General features: G+C 46.8%; 1 protein-coding gene across 4 annotated transcripts in view; it reads right to left on the reverse strand.

Moving 5' to 3' along the window:
- Nucleotides 1–20,235, reverse strand: part of DNAH9 (dynein axonemal heavy chain 9) — a 342,415-nt gene extending 322,180 nt beyond the window's left edge. For 3 of the 4 annotated variants that reach the window (XR_011468497.1, XM_070395266.1, XM_070395268.1), the window contains exons 1-6: nt 19,822–20,235; nt 10,198–10,394; nt 7,311–7,469; nt 6,102–6,232; nt 3,588–3,799; nt 1,521–1,754 (exon numbers count right to left, since the gene is read on the reverse strand). Coding sequence is in view for 3 of the 4 variants with exons in the window: in XM_070395266.1 (XP_070251367.1) it covers nt 1,521–1,754; nt 3,588–3,799; nt 6,102–6,232; nt 7,311–7,469; nt 10,198–10,394; nt 19,822–20,235 (1,347 nt within the window). In the remaining variant the exon portion in view is untranslated. Of the gene's footprint in view, nt 1–1,520; nt 1,755–3,587; nt 3,800–6,101; nt 6,233–6,675; nt 6,706–7,310; nt 7,470–10,197; nt 10,395–19,821 lie in introns of those variants that run through there. The other variant, XM_070395267.1, reaches the window with a different exon arrangement.
- Between the last annotated feature and the right edge of the window lie 523 nt (nt 20,236–20,758).

Raw genomic sequence — 20,758 nt, forward strand, 5'->3', positions numbered from 1 at the left:
TTCCCAGCTGTGCTCAGCTTCACCCCCAGGGCTGCGGCGGCGAGGCAGTAACTCCACCTGGTCAGCCAGGCCTGGGGCAGGTTGGAGCTGGAGGTCTGTCACCTCAGCTAAACAACAGCAAAGGGACAGATATGGACGGTGAGAGGAACACCATGGGGGAGGGGAGGGGAGCTGCGCATCAAAAGCAGTGATGGGAATGTTGCAGAAAAAGGAGGCATTTAGGATAAAGCCAGATATCGGTGACTTATACTCTCCATGGTCCTGAGGAAGGATTTAAGGTGGGCCTTTCATAAGATCTAGCTTCTGGCTTTCTCGCTTAGACATTTTCTCTGTTTCTATGCTCTTCCTTGTCTTTCCCCCTCCCCGCCCCCTCCCACCCCGTAAATTCCTAGTCCAGTTTCAAACTTTATTTCCTTTTCTTCTTACTGCTTCCTCAGGCCCTGCTGCATTAGGGGTTCCTCTTTCTTGCTTCCTTGGATATCCTCCATGAATATACCTTCTCCTGTGCTACGGCTACTGGTCTGAGGGCTTCTTACAGGCGAAACTGTATTTCAGTCATAATCGCATCCTTAGGGCCTGGCTCAATGCCTAGAGAGCGGCAGTGTTGAATCAATGTTTTGGAAGTGAAATGAACAGATTCAATTTCATACTCTTATCCTCATAATCCCACAGTTTGTGCCACTCATCACAGCCTCTTCCCAACATATCCCCCCTCATCATCCCAAATCCCTGATAATCATAGCTGGAAACAGGACTTTAATTCTTTCTCAGTCTTTTTTTTTTTTTTTGGCTGTTGTTCCTAATCTTGAACTTGAACTTGACCTTGGGTTTCTTAAATTTTAGAATAAGCATGTATTTCATTTTATTATGTCCACTGTCTTTTCCTCAAAGTTCAATTAGCAAATATAGAGCTGGAAAGTGTTAAAAGCCCTGTTAACCATATTAAATTCTGGGGATAAAAACTATCAAAAGAAAAAGCTTCATGTCTCCTCACCCTGGGCCTTAAACTAATATTCACATTAACTTTTAAAGAACTGGGGAAAGACACAGCTTTGGGCAAAAGTCACATTTCTTTTACACTGGGATTCACTAGTCATGCAGTTTCTGGAGCCACCTTGGGGGCGGAAGAGTGAAGGGCAAGTTCAAAGTAGTAGCTTTGTGGGAGTGGCCAGCTGCATCCAGGTCAGCTCACCTGCATTTTGCACATCGAACTTTTCAGCAAGAGTTTATGTGAAACAAAGTTTAAAGATTATGGGCAATTTGAAAATCAAATGTATTAGTTGACTGATTCCATGGGCCTTCTTCCTAAATCAGTCTATGATTAGAGTTGCCTAAACTCCTAATAGAACCACTGCTACCTGGTGATCGATCCAAATGATCAATCCAAATATGTACTGAATCTTATTGTGGGTTCCTCCAACCAGACAAAGGCTGGCCACCATGCTGTGTTGGTCATTTTCCTATGCGCTTCCTGGATCCCCGCATGGAGCCGGGAGCCGGAGGAGGGTGGGCACACTCACCTGCACCATGAGCAGGCGTCTCAGGAAGCCATCCAATCGCACAAACACCAAAGAAGACTGGAAATCCCACGCCCTGACTTCCTGGCTCTCCTTGAAGTAAGTGTGGAGAGCCTCCCTTCTGTCCTGAAACACCTGCTTGAAGAAGTTCAAGGTGTCCACGACCACTTGCAGTTTTCTCTGACTTTCTTCCACCTCACTTTTCAGGAGGTCTTCATGGCTGAGATAATCGGAGGCCTGGAACACAAGCATTCGTGTCACGAAGCCTGGTTGCAAGTGCGGGACATCCCACAACTCTGCCAACTCCAACTCTGAACTGAACAATAGCCCAAGTACTTTTTAGAAGCACGCTATAGGAAACATGTGACTCCACCCTCAGTCCCACAGGTGGATTGGGACCTGGGTTCAAGCCAAAGAGTCAGCGATTGGCTTAGGGTCTGGTCAAGTGACCAATCAGAGACAAGGGAACACCATGAGTCTTTCGTGGGGCCAGCAGGGCTGGGCAGGTATTATTTCCCATCTGTTCTTTTGTGACTTTTTTCTGACTTTCTATGGTGAGATAATTTGAGTGCAAGAATTCTCTGAACCATCATTATTTCCCTGTCTCTAATAGACTTGAACTTGGAGGGCTGTGAGGCTGAAGCTGTTGGACAGCCGTCTTCACCACCACAGGGGCCGGAAGGGGGGTTAGAAATAACTGGGCCCTGATGACACCACTATGACCTTGTGGTAAACCAGGGCTGAAGCCAGACTTACCTTGGACTTTCAAGGTACATGAGCCAATAAATTACCATTTTTGGTGGGCTTTCCTCACACTTTCAACCAAAAGAGTCCTGGCTGACAAACATGGAGTGACAGAAAAGTGCTGGTCTAGGGTGATCTTCGGCAATTTAGTTAATCTCAGGGCAGGGAACCTGGGCCTTAGCCCACATCTTTAAATAATAATAATAATAATAATTACTATTATTATTATTATTATTTAATGAGGCTCTCCCTGCCTACTTCACAGAGTTCATCTGAAAATGACCAGGATCATAAAGGTCACAGCAATTTGGAACTTGCAATGTGCCTCATAGATGTTAGTTATTATTAGCTCCTCTTTAAACCCATTCATTGTTTCCTCAGGGTCACAGCTCCTTAGAGGGAAATGAAGCCAATCTGGGGGGGAATATCACCCACACCTCCTTAAGGCTTCCAGTTCCAGTCACTGACACACTCCTCAGGGCTATGCTGGCCTGATTGGTGCTACAAGGGTCCCTAGAAAGGAGAAGCATAAAGTGTGTGATCCTAGAAGTTGCTTCTCTGTGGCTCACAGACACTGAGTTCTTTGCATGTGCAGGGCATGCTGGAAGCCATGCATGCTCACATCAGAGCCTCATAGTCGTCCGCTATCCTATGAGATGGGCCTCTTGTTACCACTGCACAAAGAGGAAAGCGAGACACAGAGCAGACGATCAACTTGGCCGCTAACAAGTGGTGACACAGGGTTTGGCACGGATATGTCTGGCACCAGAGATGGCATTCCTAACTGTTGGGCTTCACTGCTGACTTAATATCAGTCTGGCCCCAGCCTGGTGTGGCTCAGTGGATAGAGCGTCAGGGACTAAAGGATCCCAGGTTTGATTCTGGCCAGGGCACATGCTTGGGTTTCAGGTTTGATCCCCAGTAGGGGGCATGCAGGAAACAGCCGATCAATGATTCTCTCTCTCATCATTGATGTTTCTATCTCTCTCTCCCTCTCCTTTCCTCTCTGAAACCAATAAAAATATATTTTAATAAATAAAGTGAAATAAATACCAGTTTGTGCGCACAGATCATTAGGAGGCAGAAGTTCACCACCCCTGCCCTCCAGCAGACCCCGGGCTTTGGGCAGAGGGAAAGGAAGACTAGGTTGCAGCACTACTGAAAATGTCGGTGTTGCTGGCTTGTGATTAGTAAAATAACTCGAGAGGGAGAACCCTGTGGGTCATATTTGTTTCCCTGCCCTGAAAAATGCCCATTTACTCTTCTCTGTGACTCCATGCCACCCAGCTGCCAGGGAGAGTCCGTGGGGACCCTGGGGGGACCAACCTGCTGGATGAGAAGGTTGCAGATCTCCTGGAGCAGCACAGTGAGCCGCCCCGGGGAGCAGTAGGACTTGCATGTGGCCCAAATCAGACAGACCACATGGAGCAGAGGCCGCAGCTGTGGCTTCACCTCTGGGAACTCCAGGGCCTCGAGGGCTTCCAGGTGGCGGCGGAGCGGCATCAGGTGCGTGTGGATGTCCTTCGCCTCCATCAGAGCTGGAAGGAACGAGAGAGTCACCCTCCCTGCCTGGAGCTCAGAGCCACCAAGTTGAAGCCCTGGTGCCTGAGAAGAGAAGGATCTGATCTTCCTACACCAGGAGAGCCGAGAGAAGGCTGATGAGAACTCCCTATTAGTCTACACTGAGTGGCCAGATTATTATGACCACCCCATCAGTATAATGAAGTGAATTAGTTATGCAAATAATAATAAAACCTTGAGAGTATTTGCTTAGGAAGTTTTCAATATTCAGTATTTTTGGAAATGCCAATGAAGTACTGATGGGGTGGTCATAATAACCTGGCCACTCAGTGTATATTGCTCTTGTTCTTTCCCTTCCATGATACTGTTGCTTCCCGTTTTCCAAGGTTCTCCATTGTCCAATCAATTCCACTTCAGACAATCTTGTTCCCACACATTTTCCTACATTCCTTTGCCCTCCTTCTTTATTTGCCACTCTTTTCCAATTCATACCCACCAATTCAGAAATATTTCCTCTCCCCTCCTCTCTTCAGTCCATCAGTGAGCCAATGCAAACCTCTGATCTGACTAATAGGAATAATACACATCAAATGCCACTAAAATATTTTTATTTTTCAGAGATCCCACCAAAATTTCTGACCAAGTCTCCACCTAACTTCTCTAACCAAAAGTTCTTTCCTTCCATCATCCGAATCGAGTTATATATTTCAAGGATTTTTATTTTTATAGCAGTGTTTACTATAACTGCATTTTTTCTAATTTCCTTTCTTTGTCATTATATACTCTACTACAAATAACTTTTTGAAGCTGACATGGGGAACCAAATCTTTTATAACAAAGACTAATGTGAACGATCATAGTCTATGAATCTATTAATGTGAAAAATATATTTGGAGCTCAAAATAACCAACTCATAAATATAACTTTACTGCACGTTGTTTGATTTCAGAGCCCAAATTACAGTCATTTACATAGCTCCCTTATGATATTTGTCATGTCTGCATATGACCTGTAGTATTTACTCAAATGTTTTCTGAGTTGACTCCCATTCTAACCTAAACAATATCATATAAAATGAAAACTTCAAATCACTAACATATATGGAAAACTGCTATCACCAAGAACAGTTACCCTTAACACATTTTATATATGCCTGTCCATAAACCTCCCACAATAATTGCTCATACCAATAGTGGTACACAAGCCCTTTTGGGGGGACACCTGTATCATTTATCTTGAACTTAAATTGGGAACAACAATTGATTCCTCTGGGACACAAATCTCTCAGTGAAGCAATCAGCTGACGCAGTACCTGTTCCTAGGCAGCTCTATGTACTGCAGGGCAGACTCCGGGGTAACATTTTAGGGCGCAGAGGGACCTCAAAGACTAGCTACTTTTGCCAGTTCTTCTCTGCTACAGGGCACGTGTCAGAAACTCCACCACTGGAACTTCCCTTCCTGGGGCTGAGCGGTTTCCAAACCCCACATCATGAGGAGAAGAAAGTGGGATGAGGGTTCCACCCTACATTACAGACACAGGACACGCCCCTCTTTAACAGAGCAAATACGCCTTAATTAGTTCTATGTTTTGGACTTACAAAGAAAATTGTCTTTGAAGAAAGAGTGCTGGTAGAGAAAAAGATGTTTGAAAGTCACTGCTTGGATTCAGCGTAAATCACGTGAAACTGCGAATACCTTTCAAAGCACATTCTGACCTACAAGACTGAAGAGGTAGGAGGAGGTCTGGGAAGAGAAAGGAAGGAAGCAAAGTGCCCGGAAAAAATTTACCTGCTTCTAATTATAGACTTTGCTGGCTCTGCAATTTTGACAAGGGCCAATCTTGCCTGGTGCTCAGACGGCCAGGAAATTGCAGTCCCTCTGACAGTAAGAATGGAAAAAGCAGAATGGAGCCAGCAGTGGAACAAAGACTTCTCAGGGGGCCAGGCCGAAGGGGCCTGAGCCCCAGAGGTGAGAGATAACAACATGCATTGTACAGTGTGGCACAGTCAGCAAAACCCTTCCATCTCTGCTCCCTCACGGCAGCCCGAGACAGTGGGCGGGAAGTGTGTGCCCGATATCACGGCACGCACTAAGGCCCAGGGGGGTTAGGTGTCGTCCCCCAGGTCACAGAGTGGTGGAAATGCAAACGGCACAGGTCGCTGCTGTCCTGCTTCTAGATTTGGCATTGTCACGCTAGGTTGTGTCAGGTTGAGGGTCGTAAGGACTTGAAGCTGCTGAAATCAGAGAGAGAAGGTAGTTCGGCACTAAATAAAAAAATTCAAGGTAAACGCTTTTAGGGAAATACTTGCTGCGCCTCACCTGCTGCGACATCTCTGCACATGGCTTGGAAGGCTGGGAAGTAGCTGCTCTGAAGCTTGTCCAGGAGCCCCGCCATGCCCCTCACCTTTATCGTTCTTAGTTGATCATAAATGTATTCCAGGTCCTCAGACCTGCAACGCCACGGAAGAGGGGAGTCCAGGTGAGCAAAGGGAAACTCAGTCCCACTGTGACCACCCACCCCCAGACAGACAGAGAGCAGCGCTGCTCAGGGCGCTCCCCCAGAGGCTGGCTCCTGCCCAAGCAGCCAGGGCATCTGTTCCCAGGACAGCGAAGGCAAAAGCCTGAGCGGGGAACATGGTTCAAACGGGCAGCTCCGGGAGGCAACAGCAGGGGAACCTGCTGTGAACATCTGGTGGCTCCAGAGCTTGGCAGCTGGAGGTCATCAGCTCTTGCAGCGAGGTTTCGGGGGAAGGGAGGGGAGGTGTGTCAGAGTGAGGCTGCTGGAGAAGGGCCTGAGGCAGGTCAGCAGAATGGTCAGAAATCATTTCTCCCAACAGACACCAGGCGAGAGCATGGGACATCTCAGCATGGTGGCACCAACAGGGCACCATACCTGGTCATGTGATATGGACACTCCCCACTCAATAGGAGGACAGGAACATCTGCTTCAAACATCTGTCTCCTTTTGAGTAAAAGATTAATCAGCACAATGATGAATAGGAACAAGGAAATGGAAAGGTAGAGCGGGAATCAGCAGGAGCAATAATTAGGTCTTTCGGGGACTCTGGAGCTGGCACAGAGTGGACGATGGGCTTTCTAGGCCTGCTAACGATCAGCTGGGACCTGTGAGAGGCTATTCTGCAGCCAACTGTCAAAACCCCTCTTTTTCTTCAGATTCTTACAAAAAGTGTGTGAATATAGCCTTGACTACCCAAGGAGAAAGAGTACACAAGTAAAAATATACATAAAAGAGAGTTAACTTTACATGTGGTTGAAAAAACCTTTGAAGAAATGTCAGAAGGTATACTGACTGCAGCTCACAAAAGAAGGGGCAACTATTGAACCCTAAGGAAAGGGTACATCTCCCAGAGCACAGAAAACCTGTATGGCCCAAACGACACTGAGCTGTCTGCTCTAGGGGAGATGAGAAACACATGGAGGTGGGACCAGGCTCCATGGCTGGCTCCCTCAGACCATCATCCTCTGTAAGACTTCTACCTGCTCGCCAAGGTTTGAGCCTGTGCCTACCTGCTCTTCCAGAATTCCAACTCCACCCAGGGGGTGGGGTTTTCTCCTTGGAAGAGTGGCTGGGAAGACTCCTTGTTGAGGACCGCCTGCACCTGGCGACTCCACTGGATCACTGCAGACTCAATGGCATAGATGACGGACTTATCCATGGACTCCAAGCTGTGAAAGGCACAATACATCTCCTGAAACATTGGAAATAACAAGGCTAGGTGGCCCGCAAACAAAATGCCAAATTTTTTAAAAACAGGTGGGGAATTCCATCTAGTCCAGGCATTCTTATCGTTTGTTAGACAATAGATTGATGGGTACTCAATTAGGAGCACATACCTCTCCCCAGACAAAACACTTATTTATGCATGCATGCATACACAATTATGCAAGACAGGGCCCACCAGCACTTCGAAGGCTACTTTAAGAATTTTAAATTCTGTCAATACAGAAATACACTGGACAGAAAACATTCGTATGACCACCCAACCCTTGCTTGAATCCCACTAATGTCAGCAGCCTCCCAACTTGACAAGCAGTGCATTCCTCAGTGATCAGTCCTCCCTGGGTGAAAGTGGGTCTCTACACTCCTCCCTGTGATGTCCTCATTTTAGTCTTAGTTCTGACTTCTGCATCAAGAGGAAATAGGTTACTTCCTCCTCCACAAGGCAAACTATCAGTCATCTGAACACCAAAATTAACTTCACTTTGTCCTCACTTTCCCAGCAAAGAATGGGACTCCCAAGCATTCTACTTCATATATCTTTTTAATAATCAAACCAGGAGTACTTTAGAAAGCATTAAAAATAAAAATATATATTTTGGTTTGCCTTCTCACTAAGTCTTAAATGAAAACTGTTCATGCCAAGAACTCAAGACCCAAGTGACAAAGAAAGGGAGTATATCATTCACATTTTCATCCCAGAAAACCACCTTCACTTAATTTAATCAAATTCATATTTGCTGAGCATTGATAGTCACAAGTGATTACAGAAGGTATTAAAGGGGGAAGATACTCATCTTCCTGAAATATGACCCATCCTTTTGGGAAATTATCAAGTTTGAACAAAGGGAGATAAACTCAGTAATGAGTATATACACATACACTGAATGTTATGTTCGAATATAAAAGGAACAGGAAAATTGTAATTTGTATTTTTATTATGAAAATGGAATATTTTTATTAAACTACAATAAGTTTTCAGGTTAACTGGGAAATTGCTTCAAATTGTGTATGTAGCAAATTACTTCCAATAGCAAAAACTCATTATAAAGTACACTGCCATCTCTTGCATTACTTATTCTTCAGATCAAACCATAGGTCCTAAATACACAACAATGACAGTAATACATTGGGAAACTCTGGCATTAGGGCCATCTGAGCTCATGCAGGAAGGTGTCTCTTGCCACAAACACATTAGTCTCAGGCACCTGTGGCCAGTTGGCATTTGGGGATTTGCCCATCTTCTTTGATCGAGGTCATCCAACTTGGAAGTTGCCCACTTCAGCTCTCATTATAACCGCCCCCTGCATCCTCCTGAAAGGCGCCATGTCTAGTAATTGTGGGTATCAGCTTGCATTTTGATTCCTGGCCAATCCTCAATCTCAGGTCTCTCTTATGTGGTCGTAGTAGCTACCATTCATTAAGCACTATTCTGTGCTTTGCACTGTCCTAAGAGCTTTAGAGCTGCCATCTCACAAGAACTCTGAGTATGAGGCAGGTGCTGAGGTCATCTCCAGTCTACAAATGGGAAAACTGAGGCTGGGAGAGATTGAATGATTGCTTCCAAGTGGTCTGGCCCAGAGGTGGCAGAGCCTGTTCTAAAAGCAAAGCTAGGATCCAGAGCTTTGCGCTAAGTTCCCTGTAACCTTGCCTCACAGCCATTGCCACTTTATGTCAGGCATTCAGGGAAATGACAGACATGGTGGATTCTGTCCTGGTTGTCCATCCATCCATCCATCCATCCATCCATGTTGTTGTGTTGAACCAACCAAACATTTTAATATTAGAATCCAAAACATCAAAAAGATGACTTTCTTACTACTACCAACAATGGCTTAAAATGAAATTGTCATGGGTATTTTTATTTTAGTGAACCAGCAAATGAAATTCTCATCTGTGTTTGGGTAATTCCCTCCACCTTGTTAGGAGTCGCTCCCCACCCTACCCCCACCCCTGCCCCCGCGTCACCCCCGCCCGCCAAAAAATAAAAAATAAAAAAAATTAGACCACCAATAAATCTTGGGTAGAATATAACAAAATATATCATTTAGATACACAGCCTGGCTTGAATGAAAAAGGAAAATCCCCATGGGACAGAAGCAAAGAAAGCTTGGAGCTGGAATGGTACACGGAATAAACGAAAATGGCAGCTATAACTCCTTCAAGGGGACGAGGCTGGGGTCCTGATGCCATCCAGGCACAGGAGGCCTGGACTCCGCACTCTAACAAAGCCAGATTTGTTTCTTTTGGAAAACATCCCCAGGACCTGAGGAAAGTCTCCGGCTGCTGGGGGAGGAGGGTCTGAGTTAGTTCTATGATGTCATGTGCTGGGTGAATGCTGGGAAGTGCGTGGCTCTCTCCCAGGCCGGACCTGGGCCCTTGCCAATGATGAGACACTGTCCCCATAAGCAAAATACTGACATCTCTGTGGCTGCTCTCAGCCCTGGAATGATTCTGGATGAAAAAGGGCCATGATGCTGCGATAGCTTTAAAAGACTTCAGGCTGAGGGACTGGGGTAAGGGCGGTAATCAGCACAAGACACAGTCTGAAGATGTTGACAAACAGCAGAATAAGGAGCTGTGCAGAGTCAGGAACAGAAATTCATAAAGAAATCATTCAGATAATCCAGTATCTCCCGTATCTGAGGCCCATATGCCCAGGCTGATGGCACTTACATGGTCTCACTCTCAGAATCCACAAACTCCATGTTTTCTGAGCCTACAGGAAGAGGCAGCAAAGTTTTCCCCCTCACTTGCTCAAGGAGAACCATGAGGTCACACTGGAGGCTGTGGGCGTGCCGCTGGACATCTTGACATACCACAGGGGGCCAGTCCAGGTGGTTCTTCCCATTGACCAAGATGGGGATCACGACCTGCAACAGAGACGCACAGGAAAGAAAGGCAGGCATTCTGCTTCTGAGGCCTTAGAGAAAGACTATTCTGAGAAAGGCCTAAAAAACGATACTCCCCTTTTGCAAGCCACTGTGCTGTAAGGCCTAATATTAAGAACTAACATTAGGTACTGCCTTGACACCTGATACAATAGGAGAGCCTCCAACAGCCTATATTCCAAGTTTCCTTTCCTATTAGTCCTACATAAGGTCCACCGGTCTAACAGTCCTCCTTACCAAGGGGAGCAGGGCTTCAGGTAGTGGGCTTCAGGTCTCTGCCAGCCAGCGGAATTATTCAAACAAGCCAATTGCATCCTCCCACCAGAGCCACTGGGAACCACACACTCTTGATAGTACAAAGCTTGCCTCCCACAACCCCTGGTTGCCAGAAGCCAATTCCAGCATGACAGCAGGGCTGAATCTGGGAATGGCTGATGGCATTTCCCCAAACCTGAATAAGATACATTAAATTGATTGTTTGCTGTCAGACAGCTCAGGGCATCTTAATCTACATGTTATTGCCTCCTACTGGCCAAACACCTGAACAGCCTTAGGCTAATTCCCCATTCTGACAACGACTCTGTATGCGCAAACCCTGACCCTTTGAAGTGTATATCTCTGCCTCACCTCAGGACAAATTGTGTTAATAAAAGGCATGGGGTCCTGAGAGGAGAACTTAGATCTTAGTTTCCTTTAAAACTAGGCTTCTCTGACCCCCAAATGCCTTTCAAAATTATATTTAATTTCTGGACTCCTATTTAATCTACGCACAGCCTTCTCCAGATTCCAGAACCCTTCTTAATGCTGGAACAAGAACCCTGGCACCTGGTTGTTCACTCTGTTCCCAAGGGCAACCCCCATGTGGCCCTGTGTGGCATGGTGTCCTCCTCCTGTGAGCTGTGAGTGTAGGTGACTAATAAACTGCTGTCAGTCTCATTTGACCTGTCCCATCACCCTAGGGCAGGAGTCCCTACCTAATCAATAGAGTGAATAGAGGTGATTACAACAGTCACAAAGGCCAGAGGCAAAGCATAGGACAAATGCAGGTGAAGATGACCATCTGTCTCTGGTGGGTGAGGCTGCATCTTAAAAAGTACTAATAAAGCAAAGTTGAGCATCCTGAAGCTGTCTGGAGGGTGAACATTAGTTAATTTTTGACACCCCAAAATGGTTCCTCTTTTTTTGGTTCCCATCTGCAGACCCAGAGATGAAGACTGTAAGTAAATCTGAGCCAATGAGAGTCAGGCCGAGTCTCCTATCTGAACTTTGGAGGAAGAGAGCGTTCTCTTTTCTACGAGTGGCCATCAGGCTACCACGTGGAGCCTTTGGACAGGGTCAATCTGGAGAAGAGGAAGTTTACAGAAGGAGAAAGGCCAAGGCCTGTGACATCATTTGAGCTCCTGCTCTTGAACATTTGGAACTAGTTTAAATGGAGTTTTCTATCACTAGCAACTTAAAAAGTTGTCATTAATACATCTCCCTAGGAAACTCTGTCAGTCAAACGCTCACTCTAATGGAAAGGGAATGCTATAAAGAAAAACAGAAAACCCAGGAATGTGAATGGGAACTGTTAAGTAAATAATGAAGAGGAAACATGGACTTATGATTGGTTGGGTTCTCTATGTGACCAACAAGTCTGCGTGGCCATAAAACAGAACACATGGATCTAACATGTGGAATCCAAGAGGGTGATCCTTGTCTGTTCTGTCTGAAAGTAATCATTGAGCTGAGACATTATAGTCACAGGTGAACAGAGAGCTCCAAGGAATAAAATGTCACAAATTGAGCTCTTCTCACATTCATGTTTAGAAAGGACTCTTTGGACCTAGGGGAGAAAGGATAAATAAGAAAGGGGAGAGAATATAAACAAGAATTTTTCTAAGATCTCAAAGGCAGGTACTATATCTTATTTGCCCTTTATATACACACAATCCCCCCTTGGATCTGGCATATAGGATGTTCATAGAAAAACTGAATGTATTTCTGTCTCAAGAGAAAGTGGTAGATGGGTTTGAGTTGGACTTTGGAGGGCTTTGAGTGATAGGAAGATAATGAATGTGAACTTTCTATAAAATTAAAAGCAACTCATTCACTTATTCAATGAATATTTACAGAGCATCTACTATGTGTTAGTACTGTTTTAGGTGCTAGAAAGATATACCAGTGAACAAAACATGAAAAGATTATTGACCTCACAAAGTTTATATTCTTATTGGAGGAGTCACAATAAGTTCTGCATGGGGGTTTGGGGAGGGGGAAGCAGGTGAGGAGGATCAGGGATGTGGGATGGAGAGGCTGCAATTGCAAATGGAGAGATTGGTTCAGGCATCATTGAGAAGGTAACATCTGAACAAAGACTGGAGATGAAAAGTGCTATGTATATTCTTGGGGCAAGTAAGTATATTGTGGTTAGAAGGAACAGACAATGCAAAAGCCCTAAGGTGGGAGTGTGCCTGGAAGGATCAACCAGCAACACAGAAGCTGGAACAAGGTAAGAAGAATAGCTGGGAGTAAAGGGGGTCAAGTTACATGCAGCCCTGCCTGTAGAATTTTGATTTTTACTCTCAGAGAAATGGAATCATTGAAGGGTTTTGAACAAAGGAGTGACATGATATTTTTTCAGTAGGATCACTCCAGCTGCTGTGTTGAGCCTAGACTCTAGGGAGCAAAAGTGGAAAAAGAGATCAGCAAGTTATTCCTCTAATACAGAAGACAGTGGCTTGGCACAGGGGGGAGTGGAGGAATTAGTAAGAAGTGCTCTGATTCTAAACCATTCTAATCCATTTTGAAAGCTCAACCTATGTGATTTCTTAGTGAATTTGTAGTGGGACTGGGAGAAGGGGAGAACAGCAGTGAGGATGACTCCAAAGCTTGGGACTTGAGCAACAAGAGGAATGGAGCCGCCATTAACCCATGTGGGGAAGAATAAGGGTGGTGTAAGTTCTCAGGGGAAGTTTGGGAATGTGTGCTTGGATACATTCAAATTTTATATATCTACTGGACTTCTCACTATAGACATTGAGTAGCAGTTGGATATGGTAGTTGAAAGTTAAGAGGAGCAGAAAAGGCTGGAGGTAGCAAGTTTGGAGGTGGCAGATACAGATGGTTTGTAAAACTCTAAAATTAAATGAGTACCCCAAAGTGACCCCAAAGGAATTGAGAAGAAAAGAGGCCCAAGGAATGAGCCCTAGGGATCTTCAATTTTCAAGAGTTGAAAGGAGAGGGGGTTATCTCCAGTGGAAACTGAGAAGGAATGGCCACGGCGACAGGAGGAAACCAGAGGACAAGGGTCCTGGAAGCAAGTGAAGAAAGTTCTTCCATCAGGAGAAGGTCATCATGAGCTGGGCCAAATCCTGCTCACAGGTCAAGCAGGAAAAGGACTGATAGATGCCCATTTAATCTAATCTAGTGGAGGTCATTGGTGAGCTTGATAAGCTCTTTACTTTCTCTCCTTAGCAGTATGAGGGTAAAAACCTGATAAATGAGTATGAGATAAAAGAGGAAAAGAATGGACACAACAAGAATACTCATATTCTAGACATTTTGCTATGTAGGGGGTCATAGAAATGGGACAGTAGGTAGTGGGGGGAATGAGGATTTTATTTGATGAGAATTATCTAATGGAAAGGGAAAAATAAAAATACAGGAGATGAGAGAATTGTTGGTGCTACCTCAAGATGAGAGTGGATGGGGTTCAGAGCAAAAGTGGCAGTTTTAGTTTTAAGGTTGGCAAAGGCTGGCAGCAGACAGTCCATCTGCAGCAACGGAAGGCATGGGAGGGTATATGAATACAGATATTGGCATATGAGGTAGATATGAGTTTGTGGAAATTTTATTTTATTGCTTCCATATTTTTAAACCAAGAAAGAAGCAAGAGCATCACAGAGTGAGGTTGAGAGAAGAGCTTTTGGACACTTGAGGGGGGAAAAAAGAAAGTGTGCAATGGATTACACTGCTCCAGGTGTCCTAATATAGTGATTAGAAGAGCAAGAAAGTAATTGGAATAGACGTGTGGGGTGTCTGTTGGGGAGCATAAAAGGTCTACTAGAGGCTCCGGGTCCTGAGTTTAAAGTGGATACTGTTGGTTTTTCACAAGCCCCATTCAGCTTCAAGGGTGCCGGGGTGGAGTAGGCAGAGTTGGATTTCATCAGTGTTGTCATTTTGTCAATCCAGTGCAACAAAGCAAGGCACAGGCCAGTCAGGAGTTTATGCAAGAGAATGATGAGAACGATGGAGCCCAGCACTCAAGCCGGGTCAGGGGGCAAAAAGCATGGGTGTGGGTGAAGGGCAGTGGGAAGGCAGCAGGATCAATGGGTTGGAGGTGCTGGAAGGTCATGGGCTTGTAGTAGTGGGAAATAGGTGGGAGTGAGCTGAAAAGACGGGAGCAGTGGTCAGAGAGGCAATGGTTATTGGTAATGCAAGGTCTTGAGAAGAGATGGTTAAAACAAGGCAGGGATAAGATCACTGGATGAGAAAATTCAAGGAGGCCAGGTTATTGAAAGGATCATTCATGTGTCTGTTGAAATAGCCACATGTTAACACAGGAGTAACCTTGGCTCCCCAAGTCACCGGGAACTGGGAGCCCAATCCTGAAGGAGTGAGGGCAGTGCCATCGGTACGTGATGCCGCAATGAGGACAGAGGGTGCCGTCATCTGATGGCATGAGACCCGAACTGGAGGCTTTCAACATGAGTTTGGAAGCAGGAAGGGGAAAGCAGAACACACAGCCCACCTCCAGGCTCAGAGGCAGAGGGCTGAGGGGGGAGTACAACTGAGTACCCCGACGAGAACTGGATTTAGACAGAGCAAGGTGGCAAGGATCGGTCAGAAAAATGAGGAAGCTTTCAAGTGGGATGCAGAGTGTCAATAATTCCTGTCCTGTATGGATTACACTGCTCTAGGTGTCCTAATATAGTATTTCTAAGTTTCATAACAACCCTACAAGGTAGTTTGACCCTGACAGAGGTGAGCTAACCTGCTCACATCAGGCTGATGAATTTGACAGAACCAGGAGTTGTGTTTTGTTTTTAATGTATCAGCATTTTTTATATTTATTCCTTCTATTTAGTTATATCCCTCTATGCTGAAATACCCAAAACTGAAAATTATATTAAGAGGAAAAACATTTAGCTGAATAATAGAACATATTATTATAACATTTCCCCAATACTATTCATCCTATTTTTACCTTAGTACCCTTTTTTAAAAAATATATATTTTATTGATTTTTTACAGAGAGGAAGGGAGAGAGATAGAGAGTTAGAAACATCGATGAGAGAGAAACATCGATCAGCTGTCTCCTGCACATCTCCTACTGGGGATGTGCCCGCAACCCAGGTACATGCCCTTGACCGGAATCGAACCTGGGACCTTTCAGTCCGCAGGCCGACGCTCTATCCAGAGCCAAACCGGTTTCGGCCCTTAGTACCCTTTTTAAAAAAATAAATTTTATTTTTCAATTATAGTTTATATTCAATATAATTGTGTATGAGTTTCAGATATAAAGCATAGTGGTTATACAATCATATATAAAGCAATCCCCCCGATATTTATAGTACCCACCTGGCACCTCTATAGTTATTACAATACTAGTGGCCCGGTGCACGAAATTCATGCACATTAAAAGGGGATTAAATAGAGGAAATATTTTAATATTGATCTTTGCCCTTTCTCTATAATAGAAGTGTCAGAGATGAAAGAAAATTAGTAAAATGTATATAAAAATCTTCCTCCTGTCAGAGTCTGGGGCACGCCACAGGACCCAGAGTCAAGTCCTCACCCACCCACGGCGCTTCAAAATTGTGCGAGACCCAGACCCAGCCAGCCCCACCCCCATTGGGCGAGATCCAGACCTGGCTAGCCCCACCCTAGTCCCCTAGCCCAGCGCTGGGCGGGGGGCACAGCCTCAGGGCCCCTGTCAAGCCCCACAGGGTGGCGGGCTCAGCCTCAAGTCCCCCCTCAAGCCCCGCCGGGCTGGGGGTGCAGCCTCAGGTCTCCTGGCGCCGGCGCCGGGGTGAGGGGCACAGCCTGAGGTCCCTTGGCCTGGTGCCAGGGTGGGCAGTGCGACCTGAGGTACCCCGGCTTGGTACCAGTGCAGGGGGCAGGCCTTGAGGTCCCCCGTCAAGCCCTGCTGTGTGAGGGGCGCAGCCTGAGGTCCCCTGTCAATCCCCATTGGGCGGGGGGCGCAGCCTCAGGTCCCCTGCCCCAGCCCAATGCCACGCAGCCTCAGGTCCCTGCTGATTGCTCGTTAAGGCTCATTACGGAAACTTGGCCTCCGCTGTGGGTGCAGCCACCTTGTGTTACATAAACCCCGCCTCTGCTGTGGGCACCGCCATTTTGTGACAGTGTGACAGTCAATTTGCATATTCCCTTTTTATTAGATAGGATTATGGACTATATTTCCTATGCTGTTCTTTACATCCCCATGGCTACTTTGTGACTACCAATTTGTTCTTCTTAATCCCGTCATCTTTTCCCCCAGCCCCCTCCTCCTCTGGAAACCATCAGTCTGTTCTCTGAATCTATGAGTCTGTTTCAATTTTGCTTGTGACAGAGCCAGCATTCGAACCCAGGTCCATCACACTGCAAACCCCATGCTCTCTCTACAAACACAGACCTTCAAAACAGCATCCGAGTTTCAGAGCTCTAGATACATAAGCTGGCAGCAGGGAATAAAATGACTGGGAGAAGGACTTTCTCCTCTGGTCAACATCACCCCTCATACACCCCCCATCTACCTCCACCCTCATCTATCCCCCACACAGCATGGGAGACTCTGTCAGCCAGGTGGGACCTTTTGGCTTAGTGATGCAGAGTGGAGAGGTGGAAGGACAAGGGGATCCACAGGTAGAGAGGAGAGTAGGGAGGGGAAGGACAGGGCTTCAGGGATGGGGGTGAGCAGAGTTCTGAGCTGGCTCGGGATCAATTTCAGGGTACATAAAAGAAGGTGGGAGAAGAGTTGAATGGCCTAAGAATTGCTGTTAGAAGTTTTGGGAAATAAAAGTAAATGCCTGGAGGTATTTTAAAAATAATTTTATTTACAGTTTTCCATAGATAACACCTTTACATGGTGCAAATTTTAAAAGGACAAAAGCTTTTACAGTGGAAAGTAAGTCTTCTACCTACTCCGGTACCTCAGTCACCACGTTCCCCTGGTGGATTACTCTGTTAATGAGTGTCCTTCCTTCCTTCTCTACCTCCCTCTTTTCTCCTCCTTCTCCTTATCTCCCTTCTACTGCCTCTATTCTCCATCTCCCTCTCTCTTTTCTTCCTTTCTCTTTTTTATCAGAAATGGTAGCTTACTACACATAAAATTCTGCACCTTTAAAAATTATCTTAAATTGCAGCATTAGCCACAACAGTCGAGTGGTAAAAGAAACCTAAATGCCCACGCATAGATGAATTGATAAAGAAAATGCGGTATATACATACAATGGAATACTATTCAGCTTTAAAAAGGGAGGAAATTCTGTCATGGGCTAACGCATGGATAAACGTTGAGGACATTACATGAAGTGAAACAGCCAGTCACAAAAAGACAAATAGTGCCTGATTCCACGTATATGCGATATCTAAAGTGGTCAAATTCCTAGACCACAAAACAGAATGGTGGCTGCCAGGGTTTGTGGGAGGAAGGGGCAGAAGGTTGTTGGTTAGTGGGTGTAGAGTTTTAGTCATGCAGGATGGGGGGTTTCCGGGGATTTGTTGCACAATAATGTGTATGAGTTGACAGTATCATACTCTACACTAGAAGCTGTTGGGAGAGTGAATTGTATTTGTGTTTATCTTAAGGACTGTTTCATATCAATCATTCCTTTGAATTACGGATGGACCTCACTTCATTCATCCAGTGGCCTACTAACGAACACTCAGTTTGTTTCCAATCTCTTTTCAACGCATCAGTGAAAATCCTTGAACATTTGAGGGTTGAATTACTTTAACGTTACTTTTGCTTGCTGGACTACATTTCCTAGGCCACGACAAAACTGAGATGGGACTGCTGCCCCCACACACTTTAGGTATAGTTCCATCTCTGAATCTTTGTTCAATCGCTCCCCATGCCTGAGAGTTACCTTGCTCTCTATTTTTCCTAATTCTTCTCCTTTGTTCAGGAGCCAGTTCAACACTTGAGGCTAAGCATGGCGCTCACAACACACCGGTAACTCTCCTCTGAACCCAGGACACTGCTATCATCATCACTCATGAGGGGATTCCATCCAAGCTTGGACTTCTGCAGGCATGGTGTTCAACAGGGCACAGCAGTAAAACCATTCCAGCTGTTAAATGCTGGGTTACTTCCATATCTACCGAGAAACCTAGCTTTCCTGGGTCCCCTGAGAGCTCTGGTAGCCTCAGACTCTTCCCGAAAGTTCTCCTCTCCCCACAGCCTTTTCATAAGGCAACTACAGGGCCAGCACCTGACTTAGCAGGGAGCCTCCAGGACACGGTCGGTGGCATTGGGGCCAATGTGCCTCCGCCCTAGTCAGACTCGTTTTAAGTACTTTAGATATATGATTAATTTCACGGGTGAGGTCTTGTTTTTACTTCTTTGGTACTCCTCATAGCACCTATCACGTGAAACATTATTTAGCCAGTACTCTGTACTTATTTCATGATCTGCAGTAACCGAGCATCGAGCCTCCAGAAGCACACACATTCTGCTTAAAGGGAAGTGTGCTCCCATTTCAGAACCATCTAGAACCCCAAGAGTCTTTCCTGAGCGCCCTTCCATCTGCTGCGCTCTCCAGGCTCCCGCTGTGGTGCTGCCAAGCATCCCACATCTCCCCATCTTCCTCCCTGAGCCCCAGGCACACCCCTCCAAATGCTTGCTGGACATCCCAACTTTGGTGACCCAATCTGTCCGGGCACAGGGCTGGCTGATTTTGGCTTATGGTTGGTAGTCTAATGAATGAGATAAAAATCAAAACCCAATCACCACTCCCTTTTAACTCTTCCCCAGAAGTAAAAACGGTTTACAGCCCCACTGAGCCAAAGAAATGCCCCCTTGTCCACCACTTCCGGTCTCCCCCAGTGCCAGTTTACAGGAGATTAAGATATGGAGCCTTAAAAAGGGGCCAGGCCCAGCAACTCTTCACTCTGATGCCCCTTGCCTTGGCTTGAACCTTGCCCAGGACAGCACCTCGTGGTGGTCCTCTCGGTCTCACTCTGACCTGGCCCTCCTCAGACTTACCCAGCTCGCTCTCAGGTGATACCCCGGGTCTGAGTTTCCACCCATCCTCGTCCCCACCCATCCCCTTTTCTAGATTCCAACTCTGCAGGAGTCCAGGCTCTCCATGGCCCCGCCCCGCTGGCCCCGGCTCCGCCCATGGGCCCTCCGCCCCGCCTCCCGCCTCCCCCCCCCCGCCCCCCCCCCAGGCCGCAGCCCTCGCGGGGTCACCACCACCCTCACCTCGGAGAACAGCGCGGCCAGGTGCTCCAGAGGCGCGGCGGGCACGTCCCCGCAAAGCACTGCGCCGCGGAGGCTGTGGGGCCCCGGCGGCTCGGGCCTGGTGCGCAGGAAAAAAAGCCCCTTGGCGCGAGGCGCGCCGGACTCGGGTCCCGCGTCCAGCCCCGGACACAGCGCCAGGCCCGCGGGCCCGGGCCGCACCACCAGCAGCGGCCGCGGCCCCTCGGCAGCATCGCGGCCCAGGAAGGCGTGGAGCAGCTGCTCCGCCTCGGCCGTGCCCGCGCAGCGCTCCCAGGCCCCGGCAGCCGGCCGCAGGCTCCGGGCCACGCAGGCCCCCAGGAGTCGCAGTCGCGGGTCCACGCCGGGTTCCAGGTCCGCGTTCTCGGACGGCGCAGCCGGTTCCGCCGCGCTCGGCATCCCGCGCTAACTCAGGCTCCGGCGGTTTCCCTGGCGACGGGGACGCGGCCGGGACTCCCTCCTCTGCTCCTCTCCTATTGGGCTCCTGGCTCCTGGCCCCGCCCCTTTCAGTCTAATAAGGTAGGAGAGGGGGAAGGGGTGGGATCGCGTCGCTGTTGCTAAGAGACCAGCGACGCTCCTATGCAGTGTTTGGTCTTTTGGATTGTAGGTGCTCCTGGGTGATTGTCTTGGTCAATGGTTTATTGATGAGGTGCGTGGGGGAGAGGTCAAGGATATAAATGCTGTTAAAAGTCCTGTTGGCTAAGGTCAGATTAAATTCTTTAGAGGTCTCCAGACACCAAAAATATTATCGTTCTCCAATCTATTTCCTAAATGTGTAATTCAAACTTTCAAGCAATGTCAAATCATAAAAAAGATGTAAGGGAATTCAATGAAGTTTTTATTTCTTTAGAACAGTGCTTGTACGGCTATTGAACATTTGAAATGTACTGGGACGACTAAGGAACTGGATTTTTAATTGTAT

This window comes from Myotis yumanensis, unplaced genomic scaffold (genome assembly GCF_028538775.1).
Source record: "Myotis yumanensis isolate MYYU_CA2020_CCGP unplaced genomic scaffold, mMyoYum1.0.hap1 SCAF_16, whole genome shotgun sequence".
Lineage (NCBI taxonomy): Eukaryota > Metazoa > Chordata > Mammalia > Chiroptera > Vespertilionidae > Myotis > Myotis yumanensis.